Below are 18,178 nucleotides of genomic sequence, written 5' to 3' on the forward strand. Positions count from 1 at the left end.
CAGGACATCGATTAACTTGGAAAACTTTTGTGCTTGAACTTCAGAGTTCCAAAAAACATGCGATCACATGATTAACTCAGAAAACAATGGCACGAATGAAATCAGATCTGTTCATGTGTTCAAAGAAGTTGGAGCTTGTAATTTCTGACTTTCCAGTGTGTCATGAACGCAGCCCAATCTCCAGCTGAGCTGTTGCACTGTGGGTAATGTAGGCACCAGGAGGAGTAATCATTTTAAAAAGACCATCTCTCTGGTTCTGCTGCTTTTAAGCTTTATCTTAACTCTTCAATCGTAACTAAGCTGTGAGCTAAAAAGATTTTTTTAATGACTTCTTCGCCCGCTCTCTGTTCAAACTAAGCTCCATCATGGCCGACACACGGCCGGTTCAACAGGCTGCTGAGGTTCAACACTTCAGTCCCAGAAACAGATCAAACTGATGACCTCAATGATCCGTCAGATTACTGTCCCCAGACCTGTTCAGGGACACGCAGAGAGCTCCACAGAAAGTCAAACTTTTATAAAACACATACAATTATACCTAAAATATATTAGAGAAAAATATCTGTGTGAAGTTTACAACAACCCAAACACCTGATCTCAGCTTCTCTTTATATTAGAAATATCTTTATGTTAAAAGTCGTCTCCCTCTAAGTTAAGACTGGTTTTCTTTTTGGTTTTCTTCTCTTCAGGGAACTCACACAGTCCCAACACGTCACCTGAAACCTCAGTAGAAAGAAATCTATTATCTGGAGATAGAGAAGTCTGCAGGATAGAAACAGGTGAAGATACAAAGGTTGGTGCTTCTGCAGCTAAGAGGTTCAGACTGGAGCAACACTGAGCGCTGAGTTAAATACCAATGTTTAAAAATAGAAATAGAATACAGCAGCATTAGAGCCACGGTTCAAAAACTGCTCCGAGTTTTAAAAAGAAAACCAAATAATATCATGAGATTCAGGTCAGAGTTCTTTCAAGCCACAAGATAATACAACAATATAGTTGTCATTTTATGACAAAATAAGTTTGAATTTGATGAAGAAAGTCAGAATTCCACCAGAATAAAGACACATTGTAATATTACCACTTTATTCTCAAACTGTTAAATTACAGCTTTCCTCCTCCTCCATGTTATTTCTTTTAAGATTCTGACTTTATCTCATGATATTAAATCATTTTGCACCTTTATTCTACAACATTAGAACTTTCCCCAAATTATTTGGACTTCATTCTTGAAATCGGTCACAGTGGGCCTGATACTGCGTCGTCATGTTTTGGTGACGACCAGTGTTTCGAGGATAATAAACTAAAGGAATGTGGAGTTGTGTTTACGCCCTTCAGTCGACTGTTCTTGTGTTTACCTGAAGAAATGGATGCTGAACATCCATCTATCTGCTTACTAAATCATTCATTCACCCAGAAGTTCCCTCTCGTCAGTTAGTAAATAAATCCACATCTGACCGGTTTAGTTCCCTTAACTTAACCTTTCTCCATCCTTAAATATCATAAAACACTCTTCTGTTACTGAGAGGGAACGACCACGGAGGCGTGTTGTAGCGTTGTGTGAAAATCAAGTCAGCGCGTTGGTCCAGGTGTGTGTTTGGTGTCGGTGGAAGCTCCGCCCGCTCACGTCAGGAGGGTGTGTTTGGAGGAGGCCTCGTCCACCAGAGCCTGCACCGTGATGCTCACCTTCACCAGGCCTTTCTCCTCCAGGATGTGGTGAGGGAGACACAGTTTGTCCTGAGGAGAGCAGAGTCACAGTCTCAGTACAAATAACACCTGACCACACCAACACATCTTTCTGCTTCCAGGAAATAGCCACAGCCTCACACTCACAATAAGTAAAATCCTCACTGGTGTTTTAAAGGATAGTGGAGAATAAACTGCTTTACCTTCACTCACACGTCCTGTGAGAACAACACGTTTAACACCTGAGGAGATGGTTAGCTTAGCTTAGCATGAAGACTGGAAATGGCTCCAAAGATGACCAGCCCCTCTAACATCTCATGACTGTCATTAAGAAAAAAGTGACGTGTAAAAACACCAAGCAGTGATTTTACAGAGGTTGTTCATGTGCTGGACTGTTTCTGCTGCATGTTCTCATGTTTAAGACGCAGATATGAGAGCGGCGTCCATCTTCTCATCTAACTCTCAACAGGAGAGTGAATAAGTGTGTTTCATTAAAAGATAACTCCAGTGTTTCTCAGCCTGGACCTTATCTCCCATGTTTCTGGGTGTAAATGACTGACAGGGAGGAAAATCACTGCAGCGTTGATCAACAGTGAACTTGGCAACTACAAACAGCTGCCTCAATGTAATCCAATGGACAAGTGTCCACGTCAATGGACGTCCACTAAAGTGCTTGTTTTTATTTGTCTGTCTGTGTGACGTCCTGTGGTGGAAGAAGTAATCAGATACTTGCAGCAGCTGATCAATCCAACACTGCAGTCTACCTTAAAACAAGGACACTGCAGAACAGACGACACCCCTAAACTTCATTTATTACCTCACAGTCAGATATCATACACAAGTCTTAAAAAGAGCCCCCCCCCACACACACACACACACAGGAAATCCACCCACATCAGCACAAAGTTAAAAAATCTGTGGCAACAACAGCAACTGAATTAATTCACAGAATAAACTTAAATCATCCACGTTTGACGAGCGACAGCAGAGTGACTGAGCTCACACTGCTTCTGTGTTGTACAAATACATTTCCTGTTTCATCTGTACTCATTCAGTTTCTGTGAATTAATCCAACAACCAACCAGCTGCCAGTCAAACATCAGGTTTTTAAAGGAGGAGGAAACATCTAACTCAGTGTCCTGACAGAGCGACATCCTCTGTGTATCAAACCCTCAAAGATAAGACATCTTAAGGAGACTAATATATACCTAACTTTATAAACTCATCTAGTGTCTGTAGCCCTTCAGAAACGCTCACATTGCATATCAGGATACAGTAGAGTTGGCTGATGGAAATGAAAGGAAGTCAGTTCATTTAAATCAATAAATAAAATCCACTTTTTTCTCGAGTTTCAAAACACCAAACTCCAATAACAGAAACATGAAATAATCGGACACAAAATAAACTGATTTCAATAATCACTGAGGGCTGAGATATGACTTCTGCTTATGAAAAGGAGAAGTGTGCAGCTCTACAGTGGTGAGTCACTGAACGTCTCCACTCAGGGATCATGTGCTTATAATGCAGTTTAATCTTTGTGAAATGACGGGGACTATGAAAACATGTTTGTCTTTGTCTGATATTCACTGATATTTCTGGAGTGAAAACATTCAAATCACCTTTAATTCAAAATATCTTTGTGATAAAACAGGGGCCTCAGCGGCGCCATCTGGAGGCCATACTGGAGCTCCAAAAATACCTGACTCATCCTGACAGGATAACTCCAGTATTTCTGAACCTGAGCTCATGTAAATGACGGAATCTTTAATGGGAATACATATATACGTGTGATCAGTGTTGGTTAATTAGGATGTCAGCACTGTACTTTCCATTATTCATGAGCGCACACATTGAACCTTAAACCTTGAGTCTATAACATCACGTGGAGGTCGTGTCTTTAATGTGGCTTTGTTCTCAGATATTTTAATAATTGATTTATTTTTTAATAATTTAATCATTTAATTGTTCGGTCCTTTAAGAAACTTTGAGAAATATTGTGCATGTAAACTGTGACCTGCATTTGTTTTTATTTACACCACAGCTGAACAGGACTCTGATCCAGTCGTTCTAAATTCAGACATTTGCCTCCGGCCTGTCGTCCACTACACCTCCATGATGGAGCTAAATGGAGACCAGCACCTCAGTAACACCAAGCTGCTCAATGCTAAATACTGTACACTGTGCACAGCACTGATCTTTACTTCCATCAGTGATCTGAACACTACAGCTGGCTGTGTTTGGTCAGGGAGGAGGAGTAAATCCTGGAACAGGTTCACTCCTTTCTGGACATGAGACGGTGGCTCTGTTAAACTAGAACTGTCTTTATTGGCTCCAGAAACAAAACACAGCCCTGGATGGAAACTACAGTTAGATGAAGAAGAAGAAAACACACTGTCAGTCCTGCACAGATCAGATATCCCTGCTGGACAATATGTTGATAAGACATCAGTGACTTCAAGTAACCTGCTGCTCCACACGTCCTGCTTCTGTTAAGAGTTTCAATGTCAATTTATTGCAAAGACACAAACACGTCTGTGAGCTGATTGTTTCCAAAACAGGCGAGAAGAAGAAGATCAAACGTGGAGGAGTGAGAGAGAGAGAGAGAGAGAGAGAGAGAGAGAGAGAGAGAGAGAGAGAGAGAGAGAGAGAGAGAGAGAGAGAGAGAGAGAGAGAGGAGAGAGGGAGAGAGAGAGAGAGAGAGAGAGAGAGAGAGAGAGAGAGAGACAGAGAGAGAGAGAGGAGAGAGAGAGAGAGAGGTGTCGGCTTATGCTGATGCTGCATTCGTCTCACATGGGAAATAAAAAGTCGTCTTTCTTCAGAGTTCATTCTTGTTGCTCGTTTGGTTTTGTGTGGGTCACAAACATCACTATGCTCACATGTGTTGATGAGCCACAGAAACCTGTTGAAACAGTGCTGAGAGATCCTTCATTAACAAACCCAGTGTTGGAGCCCAGTTACCAGATTCCCACATTGTGTTACTTCCCCTCCACCACAGGCAAACTGTGGCTACAGCTCCGTCCACATTTAGTGCAGATTTTAGCGTATTCTCCACAAACTGAACAAGAAAATGCTAATTAATGCACCTGTACAACTGTGAGCTGACGAAGGGAAACACGACAGAAATCTGACGCCTCTGCTTCATGTGTTAAAGTGAGGAAGGTTCCAGTCACATGATTCAAGTCAGAGTTTAATCACAAAGTCTGTCTCCACTCAGTCACATTTTGTTTTCATCGTCACACCAACTTCAAGTGTAAAAACTATTTGGACTTTTAAAAAGATTCACTGTGTTTACAGGTCAACAGGTGGCTGGAAACACACTCTGTGTCTGTGGAGGCACAAAGACACTGTTAACGTTGGAAAATCCACGTGTTCGTCTGACGTCGCGACAGATGATCTGTTCCTGGTCCGACTTCTCAGAGTCTGTCCTGTTTCTCTGTCCTGTTGTCTGAACAGATCTGAGTCCAGAAACTGTTCAGAGTCATTTTCCTGCTTCACTGTGACGCGAGAGACAAGAGGGAACGACTGCAGCTGATCAGTTACAGCTTTTAAACAAATTAAGAAAGTTTGATGCAGCAGTGCTAATGTTAGCCAGCTAACCTAGCTAATGTTAGAAGCTGTGGGTTTTACAGGGTGTTTCCTGCTCTTCATGTGTCAGTTGTCAGTCCCTCTGTGCTGAGGTGGATAAAGCTGGTGTGAGCAGCTGTCTCCACCCGGCTGAGGTGAGAACAGACGACCTTAGCTAGCTGCTTTCACTACGTTTTGGCAGCTCAGATAAGAGTGTTTTCATCAGTCGTGACGTCACGACTTCACAGGCAGACACACACTTGGTTTTACTAAGATGCTTCAGATAAACTGCATGTTCCCATCTCTTCACCGAGTCGCTCTGTAAAACCATTACAGCACATTCATTCACTCTGAGCATGATTTTTCCCATGTGACATAAATGCAGCAAAAATAAGGAGGAGGAGCCAGGGCAGAAAGAGGACAGGGCTAGCAGGTGATTGACAGGAGGCCAGTTGTCACGGTTACGTCAGCTCACTCCAACTATAGGCCACAAAGAGCAGAACTAGGCAGAGGATGTGAACCAGGCTCGAGCCAATAAGGTCCCAGATTTGCCAGGCGGGAGGCGGGGTTTGAGTGGTGACAGAAACCAATGAGGGCGTCTCTGAACCCCCGGAGGAGGCGGGGTTTGGAGTCGAGACCGCCTCTTCCCGTTTCCTGTCTGGAGAGGTCGTATCCAAGGCAACCAGCGCCCGAAGCGTGGCGCGAACCGGCTGCAGGCGGCACTGGATGATGTCGTAGGGCGAACAGAGGGAAGACTGACGGCCCCATTAGGAAGGGAGGGGGAATAAATGAAGGAAGGGAAAACAGGAGGTGGGAATGGAAAGAGGGAGGGAAGAAAGGAAGGACAAAAGGAGGGAGGGAGAAAGACAGAGAGCAGAGGGAAGAAAAGGGGAGGAAACAAGGACAGTAAGGAGGAGGTAGGGAAGAAGGGATGAAGGAGATGAGGATGATGGAAAAAAGAAAGAAAGAGAGGGAGGAGGTGAAAAGGTGAGAAGTGACGGTTCAAACATCCTCCAAGAAAGAAAGAAAGAAAGAAAAACCAGGAGGAGGAAGAAGAGTGATGGGGTGATGGTGAGAGAGGGATAAAAAGGAGGGATAAGGGAAAAAAGATGAAGGAGGAGAGGGAGGAAACAGGAAGACAAAATAAGGAGGGAGGTAAAGAAATCCAGGGGTTAAAAAAAAAAAGTTCAAAGCAGGACAGAGGTGAAAAAGGGGATGGAAGAAAAGGTGAGGAGAAGAGAGGAAGAAGGAAAAACCAGAAAAAGAAAAGAAATAAAAGATGAGAGAAAAAAAATAAAGAAAAAATAGAGACAAGATAGAAAGAGGAGGAGGAGGAGGAGGAGGAGAAGGAGGAGGAGGAGGAGGAGGAGGAGAAGGAGGAGGTGGTGCGATCCAGCCATAAAGTAAAAAGAGAAAGAAAAGGCTAGGTTAACCAATGGACACAGAGGTCAAAGGTCACAGGTAAAAAGAGTGTGAGCAAGGCAAAGGGCAGAGGTGGAGGCGGAGGCAGTGATGGGGTTACCATGGCAACGAGCAGGGATGCTTCCTGAGAGAGGGCGGAGAGAAGTCTCTCCTCTCCCAGGGAGCAGACCATCGTGAGGAGGTGAGGTGGCTGATGGGAGAGCCAGTGCAGCACAGCCAGCACGTTAGCATTAGCATGTTAGCACAGAAGCTGTTAGCAGGTTAGCTCGGAGGAAGCTGTTAGCAGAAGCGCAGTCAAGTCGGTATAGCATTCAGGCGGCAGCAGGTTAGCCAGCTACAGTTAGCAACGTCCACACAGAGGCTGGAAACAGTCAGCAAGCAGCAGCAGACATGGAGGTCAAAGGTCAACCAGAAAAACAGCTCAGAAACAGAAGGAAAAAAAAAACCAAGTCGTCTCTTTCTTCACTTTCTCACAGAGTAAAGACTCTTTAGACCAATGCTGTGCTGATATAAAGAAACATAGCAAAGATAATGAGATGGTCATCTCTAAAGAAAACACTCAGCGTGTGAAGTGTGAATCTCTCAGGCTGTGACTTCTTGCTGAGAGTTAGATGAGAAAACTGACACCACTCATCTGTCCTCACTCTACATATGAAGCTGCCATCAGCAGCTGACTGAGCTCAGAGCGAACAGTACAGACAGACAGAAGATCTTTTTACCTGACTCTGGACAGAAAGTAAAGAACTAAGTATTTTGTTTTCTCTCCTCTGCCACTGTATTTCCCAGAATCCACCAGTCCAGAGCTTATGAGCAGTGACTGGACAGACTGAGGACAGCTGTTCAGCACTGACAAAACCAAGTTCTCCTTTTCCACATCCAGTCTGAGGTTTTACGCACAAGTTTTGAACTCATTTAAAACAGTGCAGGGGCAGATCCTGTACACCTTATCCTGCTGCTAACACTAACACCAACTCTGAACCCTCAAACAGCCACACAGGTCCTCACAAGTACAGTGGGTTTGAACCCCATGAACATATTAAACCAAGCCCACACTCTCACACAGCTAGTGGGCTCTGTTCAGACTGAAGCTGCACTGATCGACTCCTGTCATGATGGAGGAAGCTGGAGGAAGCTGGAGGCCACAGGCAGCGATGACAGCGGTGATGAATCGGTGTTACATGTCGACACTAATGACCACGTTTTAAAAAAGCAATGACAACAAAAAGGAGGCAGGTAGGAATATTAAACCAGTCGTGGGAAAAGGCTGAGTGGTTCTCAGGTTTTCATTTAAAGTAACAGATGTTTATTAAACAGCAAAAAGCCCCTCAGAGAGTCAGCTCTGATCTGCTGCCTGACAGAAATATTCAGGCTTCGTTCGACCACCAGCCCCCCTCCCAGGTCTGGTTTACAGTTTGGTGTCGTCATGAGTGTCCTGCAAAAATCCTCACTTTCAGTTTTCACCTGTTGCATTGCCATTAATGAACTTTACACCCAGTTTCCTTATTTATTTTGCAGGACACCGTCATAGTTCCCTCTATGTCTTTGATCAATAATTGGGCGACTGGAGCTGAACTGAAACCATGTTGACGACAGAGTATAACTGCTGGATTTTGGGGGGAGTTGCTCTTGTGAACTGGGGGTGTTTTCAGGTTGGAGGTTGCTGGTTCAAATCCCTGAACTTGCAGAGGAAAGAAAGACCTTCAGCAGCCCAGTTTCTACAAACAATGCCAGAGAACTGCAGCTTCTTATAGATAAACCAGTTTGTAATGACTGATCAGCTGCATCCGTTCATCAGTTATCACAAACTGTTCAGAGTTTCCGACCTCGACGATCCTCTGGTGCTGATATGTGTTGACATCTTGGCATTAAAAATGAGAAGAACGAGCTTTTAGCAGCTGTGGATGACAACTATCACTGGATTACTGTGATGCTGCAGAAAACTTAAAAACATAATGATTCTCAGGCAGGTGCTCCAGTTATAAGGAGCATTTTTTCTATTCTTTTTAAGGAGATTTATGGACATATATTAACAACGGGCATCTGAGATAATGATGAGTTACAAGAGGAAATTAGGAGAAACGTTCAAACGACCCCCAGTTCAGAGAGGAGACTGTCCTGTTGCACGGTGGATGTGAGGTCAGGTCTTACCTCTGGTACACCAATCTTTCTGCAGGCGTCCAGGAAGTTCTCCACATTCCTCCGACACTTGGCCATGCTGAGTTTGGGCTGGAAGCACAAAGTCGCATTTACACAACAGTCATCATTTTTTAACGACGCTTTTCTGCTGCAGCTCACCTCCGTCTCCATGATCGACAATTTTAGCAACAATTTGTTTTGAGAAACTACATCAGAGAAAAGTTTGGTTTGGGAAAAAAACAGATTTTATGAGCAGAAACGTACCACTGCAGGCGAGGGGACGTGGATGCTGCCAACAGAGCGTGGGCGAATGTGATTGGCCAGATGGCAGAGCACGACGCCGTCCATCAGAGACGAGCCGAGGTCTTCAGGAAGGACGACCTTCAGTCTGCTCTCAATGCTCTGAGGAGTAAACAACGTGAACACTACTATCAGTATACAGTACTGTACTGTATATTGTGTACCTGCTTTCAGAGTATAGAGTACATATATACAGTATTACTGTTCTTTACTGTTTGGTATTAACAGGAAATTATACAAAAGTTCCACTCGACTGTCCTTCAGTAGCACACCCAAACAGTCTAAACAGAGAGCTCAACGAAACCAGAACTCTGGTTTGTACAGAAGTAAAAAAAAAACCCTTAATTTAAAATCCCACTGATGTTTGTAAAAAGCTACAAACGTCGCCTCGCCAGTCCAGCTGCAGTCAGTTCTTCAGTCATGACCATGTTTCATGAGGTTACAGTGGTCTTGACCTTTGACCACTAAAATTGAATGAGTTCGTTATTGAGTCCAAGTGAGCGTTTGCACAAAATCTGAAGAAATTCCCTCAAGGCGTTACTGAGATATCGTGCCCACAAGAACAGGACGGACTGACGGACCTCCTGAAAACATGACGCCTGAGGAGGCGTGAAATATTTGAAAAATCACTTTCTTTTAATCCTGTTAGTTCAAACATGTCTTTAATAGCAGGACAGAGAGGACTGAACACTGTAGAAGTTTTTAAGGCCAACTGACGATTCAGTTCTTGGTCTTATTCTTGTTAAGCATTTGCACACAGTTTTCCTTGTCAAGCCAAAAACAACAAACATAAGAGCCTGCTGTGAGGAGGTCGCCATCTTGTTTTCTAGTGTGCATGTGAGGAACCTATCCTTGTGCACGTATTCTGAATTGTAGCATGAAAAGACTGCAGACTGAGGGCAAAAGGAAACTGAAGAGTGCTGCTAACTTTTATGGTTATGGATGAAACCATGATGTAAGCACCCACACTGTCACACCTCTGAATGGGAGCATGGACACTGACTCAAAATCAGCCGCTAAAAACTCGTATGTAGTGCTGAACTGACTCACATGTGTACAACTAACGGACCAGGAAATTACTGTAATGTTTTCATGTCGATGTTAACGATAAGTGATCAGGGAGGTCAGCGTGTCTCACATCTCTGAGCTGCTCCATGAGCTCCAGCTCCTCTCTCAGCTGCTCCATCTTTCTTCTCATGGTGAACTGAGGATCCACAGACTCCAGACTCTTGTGGCTCCGCAGGAACACTGCAACAAATACAACAACAACAGGACAGGTAATGTTAGACTGACGCTTACATGGTTAGTGTAAGTGTAATGAAAAATCACTGCTTCAAGATCTCTCTGATTTATTACATAAAATGCTAAAAGTTCACATCAGAAAACAGCCAGCCAAATTACAGCTATAAAGGTGATCCTGAACAGAAAAACACACGGTTCAGCTTCACAGGAAACACCAGCTTTAACTCAGTTGCTAAAATGTTCTACTTTCCCTTAGCTACTGCATGTACGTGTTTCACAGTCAGAACTGTGGCAGCTTACCAGGAAATTCATGGTGGTTTTTTATTAATTAGGCTAACATTAGCTTCATGAGTTGAGTGAAAACACAGTCACTGGCTGACTTGTTTTAAAACAACACCAAATCTTAAATGTGCACAAACACTCTAACAGATGGAGGCAGTGGGATTCCAGCAGCTCGTGTTCTGCTCAGTAAAATCCCTGTTTTTGTCAATGGAGTCTGGTAGAGATATAGAGAGATGTTTCTGGTTGAACTTAAAGGATCTGACTCTTTAATAGTACTGTGTGTTTGAGTGAGCAGAGCTTCAGTGTGGGTCTGTGCAGAATAACAGAAACTGTGTTGATACAGTAACTGACGTCCTGCTCGTCCACATCTGTACTCAGATATTCACTGACACAGAAAAAAAGCCTTTCTGCCATAAAAGATGTAGAGAGCTTATGTAAGCCGAACATTCACGTGCACTCATGCAGTCAGAGCTCGGTGCGCTTTTAGCTCGGGCTTTGTCACAGGAGCAGTCATGTGCACAGATTTCATCGCTGCAGCAGCCTGAAAACAGACAAACGACTGACCTGACTTTAAATCCTCAATGTTATAAGCCTTTCTGATTTATTTGTTGGTTTAATGGGTTGTCTGTCAAGAACAAAAGGAGCCTAAATGCTAGAGTGAAAGTTTGCTCCAGGATAATTGGAGTCCAGCAGTGAAGCTTGTGCTCCCTTTGGGAGAAACAGGCCAAAGGACTTATCAGCCAATCTGACCATCTTCTGTCCAGTGGATTCACTGGATTCCCATCAGGCTGGTGTTGTAACGAGCCTCCTGGGGGAACAAACTGCTTCTCCAAGTCCTTCTGGGTTCAGCTTTTAATACTGTACATATCAGGAGCAAACTGCCATTGACCTGCAGGTCTGCTGCAACTCTCAGTTCTTCTAAATCAAGGCTGAAGACCTTTTAATAATAATAAATAAAAAATATAAATATATAATAATAAATAATATCATTGCTTACAATGCACTGTAACCTCTTGTATTTCTTCTTTTTATTTTCAGCAGTAGTGATAGAATCATTATCGAGATCCATAACTTGACTAAAAGTAGTAAAAGCAACCTTGACTGTTTAACTAATAACCAGCAGCTCAAGCTTTTAGATATGTGTATTTAAGTATTTAAGTACAGACCTCGAGTCAATGTATTAGTTTCTTTCTGTAGCTACATGCAAAGTGTCCTTTTCTATTTTCTGCAGCAGCAATCTTCTTTGAGACATGTATTACTAGAAAATGCAAATATAGATAAACAGCTGAATAAAAATAGATTATGAAAATAATTGTCACAGAGAAACAGCCAAGTGTTGATGAAACCTCCTCTGAGAACGCGAGTTGAGTTATTTTAGAAACATTACAGCTGAAACAGAGACAGGCAGTGAGCTGCAGCATCCTGTGGCATCAATTTCAGCAAAACCTGCTTCAAGGAAAAAAAATACTTTTTGACCATTTTACTGATGGTTATATGTTCAGATTAACCCCACTCTGACAGACAGCACTTTGGTTTTCTGTCTGTCCCAAAATGCTGATGTTTCCTCTCAGAATACAGTATTATTTATAGTGATATAACAAGACCAAGCTAAGGATGTGGACAAGGACATAAAAACTGGAATTACTGAGTGGAACCAGAACCAGGATCAGTAAAATATAAATGATAACAGCCTCTGAGAGCGGTGTGTAGGAGGATGCCTGGCCTCTTCACACAAACACTGAACCAAAACACACACCCACACACGAAACCCACACACTCCTGAAGGCTGAATCATTCACCTCCACAGTGTCCTATTTTCTACAGCTTGTATCTGTGTGTAGTACCACTGAACAACCACAGGAGGGAGCAACAGAGTCTCTGCACTGGGTTCATGCTCTGCTGTGAGCTGCAGGAACGTCTCTACTGAAGGATACTCTTTACATGTCTATGATCTTTATTGTTGGAATAAATCCTCTGATGGCTGCAGTTATCCAATATTTGCTGAGTAAAATGGTTTTATTGTATACATTTCCTGGTTCCATCCAACTAAAACTTATGTGCAGTTTTCTGTCTTAATTTGAAAATAGATATTGGCCATTTTCCATTTTCCATCCATCCAATATACAACAAATTATTTACTGAACTATTTTAGAATCTCCTGTTTGGTTAATAAAACCGGCTAAGAGAAGACAGAAACCCTCTAAATAAAATCAGAGTTACAGCTGGATATGCTATAACTCATGCACAGCTTTTAAATATAACTTTACTCTCTTCCAATCAGGTCTGAACCCTTCAAACCAGGTCTCAACCCTCAAACCAGATCTGGGTGACTTGTTTTGTTTTGGGTGAAATGGGCCTTTAAATTACAGTGGGTTCCAGTCAGAGTGAAATTTAAATTTGACCCAGTAAAAGGAGAGAGACTGAAAACATGCACCTGCAGATATTTTTGAACATGTCAGGTTCAGGTGAGATAGGTCATGAGTCTTTTCAGGGACACGTCCCAGTTTTTATATCAGAGAAACGTTTCCTGGACAAACAACAGAATACAGAGTCAGTAATGAGTTGTTTTGTTGAACTCCAAGATAATCCTGAGTGACGAGCAGTCTCTGTGGTGGGGGGAGAGAATGGGGAGATAATGAAGGGCAAATAGTTTTATCTCTCCACTTTTATCTTCTAGGTCAAGTCATTTTACAAGCTGCTGACAGCTTGTAAACGCTTCATCTTTTCCTTTCTGTCTCTCTGCCATCTGGACGCTCTGAGCCTGCAGCATCTTGTTTCTGTAACTCCTCCTCTGATGGGTTATTAAAAGGTTTTCAGGGGGTATTTTTAAAACCCTGCTTGTGGGTGTTTTTCACAAATAACCTAGCATTTCACAAACAGAACCAAACATGGTGTCTGTTTTAGATCAATCACTCAGCAGTGAAACAAAGCAGGTCTGCCTTCTGGTCTGGAGGTTGGATTAATGCTCATGATCACGATCCTTGTTTGTTTGCAGTTGGCTAAACAGTAACTGCAGAAAAGTACAACACCTGCCTGGCTTCTTCTGTGTCACAATGACTGCAGAGGCTCATGGGTATTGTAGTAGTTAGAATCATCCATTGAGCCAAACTGATAGAAACAAGGCTACAGCTAAATGCTAATGTTAGCTTGTTAACATGTACACGACGACACGCCACATTTCACTGCAGTAAATCCAGGAGTTCTTGAGATATTTTACTAAAAAATAAACCTCAAGGTGGCACGAGACGAAAAGTCTAGGGGTTCCCAGAGTTTGTGTGGGTCATCCTCTGAGGACCATGAATGTCTAAACCACATTTCATGGTAATCCATCCAACAGTTGTTGAGTATTTTGCTAGAAACCACAGATGTTAACTTCATGATGGTGCTAAAGTTAAAGCCTGGGGATTCCCAAAGTCTGAGGGGATCATCCTCTGAGCACCATGAATGTCTGAACTATATTGACTGAGATATTTCAGTCTAGACCAAACTCATTTATCGACAGACCAGTATTACCATCCCTAAAGCCATGCTGCTGTGATTCTTGTGTCATTTACTGTTAACACAAAACAAAAAAATTCAATAATCTTCTTGTATATAACCTGAGAAACCACAAAAATTGGTTATAACTAGTTACTGTTCAATCTTTTGTTTGTGTGTTTTAGCTGCTGATGTGTGTTGACAGCAGAGAGAATGAAAATGAGCAGCTCATCCTATCTTATTCAATAATAATACAGATGAATGAGCTTGTTATCTGTCTCAGCCTTCTCCAGTCACCACGCTGCAGTGACACTGACACAGAGCCTTTACCTCTCAGTAGACAGATAACATCACTGATCACAGAGCTGATCTGCCTGACAATTAACTGTGTGTGAGAAAGAGAAACTTTCTCACAGTGCAGTGTGTTTACAGGTTTGAGTTTCTGCTGAATCTGCAGACAGAGCAAAATGCTGAGGTCACAGGTTCAATCCCCTCAGAGGTCACTCTGTAAGGAGCTCTGAGAAATATTACAGAGAAACACTAAAATATTTTATAGGGAGGTACAACTGGTGGCAGCCTGTTACAGCAGCTCCCTCTTTTTCTTACTAATTAGTTTTGCACACACACTGAATATTTGCATTTATATTTTTATATTTTATATATCACATAGCTTTTAAATATAATTTCTTTACTCTCTTTTTCTTTTAAGCCTATTTCCTAACTCTTGTTTCTTGTGCTGCCGTAATATGTAAATGACTTCCCTGGAGATTAATAGTATTGTCTTAATTGAGCAGTAGTCTTGGAAATGATATTCACTGCATTTTTTGTCAAAACAAGAAAAAAAAACCAACCAAACTTTAAAGAGTATTTCACCAGGTGTTCTTCTGTGTATAACAAATGTAAAACACATCACTAAGAGTTAATTTCAGAGGAAATATTAAATCCAAATGTTTCCACTTTACAGTGAAACCACTTGACCTCAGCAATGAGTTAATCTATTTTAAAATCTTTATATCTGCAGGGAAAGTATGCACATGGTCTTCACCCTCAAACAGTCCTCTGAAGTAGTGAGGGACAAAATGTCCTCACAATGCAGCAATGCCTTCACTATGATGGTTTAAAACCAAAACTGGTTCTGACAAAGATAGCAGTATGAGCCCACACACATCATACAAAATATGCACCAACATGCAGAGGCAGGCACTCAGGCTTTTACACACAAACAAAACAGGTACGCACACACACACACAAACTCAAGTAATCACAAGTTTTAAAAAATGCACAAAGACTGATCACATGCAAAATATGTACACACACACACACACACACACACACACACACACACACACACACACACACAGGGTGATGATTGGTTGTTAATGAGGTCAGATGATGATGATGTGAGTGTGCCACTTCCTGGTGATGTCACTCTCCCTGAGGCCCGAGCCCATTATACACCATTAGTCATTATCTTATCTCACACACACACACACACACACACACCAGTCTTGCAGAAACACACAGCGCCTCAGTGGGACAATGTTTCTGTAAAAAATGTCCTTATCGCTGCAGCGGTAAACATCACCTCAGTCAGGGCAGAGAGAGGCTGATGTTTACTGATTCATGAGGAGAAATCAGCTCGTTAATGCAGCTACTCAAAGACGTGTGTGAGTCAGGTAACTGAGGGGACATGACGCACAGCATCCGTACGCATAAAGAGAAAAACTAACGTAGCTGCGCTGAGGCTGTAATGTTCATTAAACATTCATGAAAGAGCTTAGTGGGGTAAAAATGTAGAGTTTGTCCTGAATCAAATGTTTATCCTCCTTAAGGACATCTCTGAACAGTTTGTCTTTGTACTACACTTTATGATTGTACTTCTGAAACACTGACAGACAGACAGCCTTAAAATGCTCCATGGATGTTGTTACTGTTCAGTATGCTTAGGGTGACCAGCTTTTCAACACCATGGACGCAGCATTTCTGTTGCAGGGTACCTTTAGAAAACTACTCTTTAGAAAAGGACAGATTGTCTCTTCAGCATGACAGCTAACTCTTAGCATATCAACAGGTTCTGTAAGAAAGAGCAGCCAGCACCATGGCCTATGACACTTGCCTGTGACTCAGGCATTCAGGAGCATGGTGCTTTTATACCTGGACACCCAGCCTGGAACCAGGACAATCCTGGACAACCCCAGACATCTGGTCACCAGTAATATGCTATGTATGTATGCTAGCATGTTACTAGCATAGACTGTACATGGACGTAGCGTCCACAAGAGTCCGTAAGAGCAGTTTTGAAGCACAAAGTGCGCAGGTTGGTCGTCGCCATCTTGGCAGTGCCTGACTGTCATGGGAGGGCTGTATGAAGCCCGGCCACTGAAACATGCCCACTTAGCTCGAAGCTACAAAGGTAGCTATGGCTAAGAAGCTACAGCGGTTTGCCAACTAGTCCTGAAAGTAAATTTTGCTTTGTCACTCTCTGGTCTGTGAGGAGCCTGCCAGGCTGAACTGAGGGCACACAAATCCAAACAGAGAAATGAAAACGAGGCAGAGATTTAAAGTGTCCTAAAAAACTGAGGGTGGTGAGAAAGTAAACTGAGAGAGTCTCTGAAGGGCTGTGAGAGATCTGTGAACATGTACAAGTCATTACTGTGAGTGTGTGAACAGTTAAACAGCTCACAGCTCAGAGCCACTGTTAACTTCCTGTTAACATATCAGACCTTTTATGGACCAACTGACTGAAACACAGCTCACCTCAGGGAAGACGCACACACACACAGTTTGTGCATCTATCCTTGTTAGGACACTGACTTCCATCCAGTGTGCAGTCTAGGCCAAACCCAGCCCTAACCTTAACCAGGATCTCAGAAATGACGTTTTGCCTCATTAGGACCAGGCTGTGGTCCTCATGAGGACGACTGGTCCTGACAAGGTTAGTGTTTCAACTGGATAAGGTCCCAGAGAGGTAAGAAAAATGAGTACACACACACACACACACACACACACACACACACACACACACACACGGCTGTGATCCATCTAAAATCTTGGACTCCATTCCAGTGGAAGTGGGATACTCCTTTAGGGACCATTATCTAACACTTAAAATATAGGAGCTAAAAATATACACACACAAATGTGCAAAGAAAAAAACCCAGACTCATTCATAGTGCAGATGCTGCATTCACACACACACACACACAATCAGAGACACAATCCTAATATGGCCTCTGCCATCTCAGGCTATCTGATCACACACTGGCCACATTGCATCATTTGACGCCTGTAACTCTCGCAGGACGTCCCGTACAGACAGAGGAAGCAGTCGGGTTCAGTAGCCAGCACAGGAGATAAAACTCCTGCTTGTCTGGAGCCATGTATCAACAGAGGTGAAATAAGACTCTGGTTTGTCCTGATGCACTGATGTAAGTCAACCTGTACATCAAATCAGGTTCTGTCAGGTTCAAACTGGTAAAGAAAAATAACATTTTTACCTTGCAAGTCCAATCTAAGATGATGAACTGTGACAATATGCACTTATCTCAGACACAAAACAAACCTCAGTCTGCTTTAACTGCCTTCAGCAGAACTGTTACCCAAAGTATCTTGGGAATCAAACACATTGATTTGATGAAGTCATTGATCGATCAGTTGGAATCAATCAACTCCACATTTAAGGTTGGACGACTGGACTCATGATTATGGGTAATAAAAATGATGACAATGACAAAGGTTGAATCTGCAGCTCCTCTCAGCTCATTGTTAATCTGTCTGGACTAGGAACGGGCATTCAAAGATATTCCCTTGATTGATCACCGTGAAAATGAACGATCAAACCCAACACATTAACAATCCAAAGCTACGGCGCTCAACACAAACACAACTGACAGACTGTTAGACACAGTGCAAACAAGCTATCACCAACATCACAGTGTTTACAGTCAACTCTGTTATCTGAGCTCAAAGTGTTCCCACACCAAACCTCTCCTGCTCTCAGGTGTTCACCTTCCATTTCTATGACAGCTCGAAGGCAGCTCAGTTTAACCTGTTAATTTAAATGGCGCCTTCC

The 18,178-nt window shown here is 42.7% G+C and overlaps 1 protein-coding gene across 1 annotated transcript in view; it reads right to left on the reverse strand.

Annotated features, from left to right (window-relative positions):
* Positions 1-5,264: 5,264 nt before the first annotated feature.
* Positions 5,265-18,178, reverse strand: part of lrch1 (leucine-rich repeats and calponin homology (CH) domain containing 1) — a 77,031-nt gene continuing 64,117 nt past the window's right edge. The window contains 4 exon segments of the mRNA XM_051075060.1: positions 5,265-6,002; positions 8,818-8,895; positions 9,070-9,207; positions 10,244-10,353. Coding sequence (XP_050931017.1) covers positions 5,709-6,002; positions 8,818-8,895; positions 9,070-9,207; positions 10,244-10,353 — 620 coding nt within the window. The 3' untranslated portion in view covers positions 5,265-5,708.

The sequence above is a fragment of the Lates calcarifer genome, linkage group LG1 (assembly GCF_001640805.2).
Source record: "Lates calcarifer isolate ASB-BC8 linkage group LG1, TLL_Latcal_v3, whole genome shotgun sequence".
Taxonomy (NCBI): Eukaryota; Metazoa; Chordata; class Actinopteri; family Centropomidae; genus Lates; species Lates calcarifer.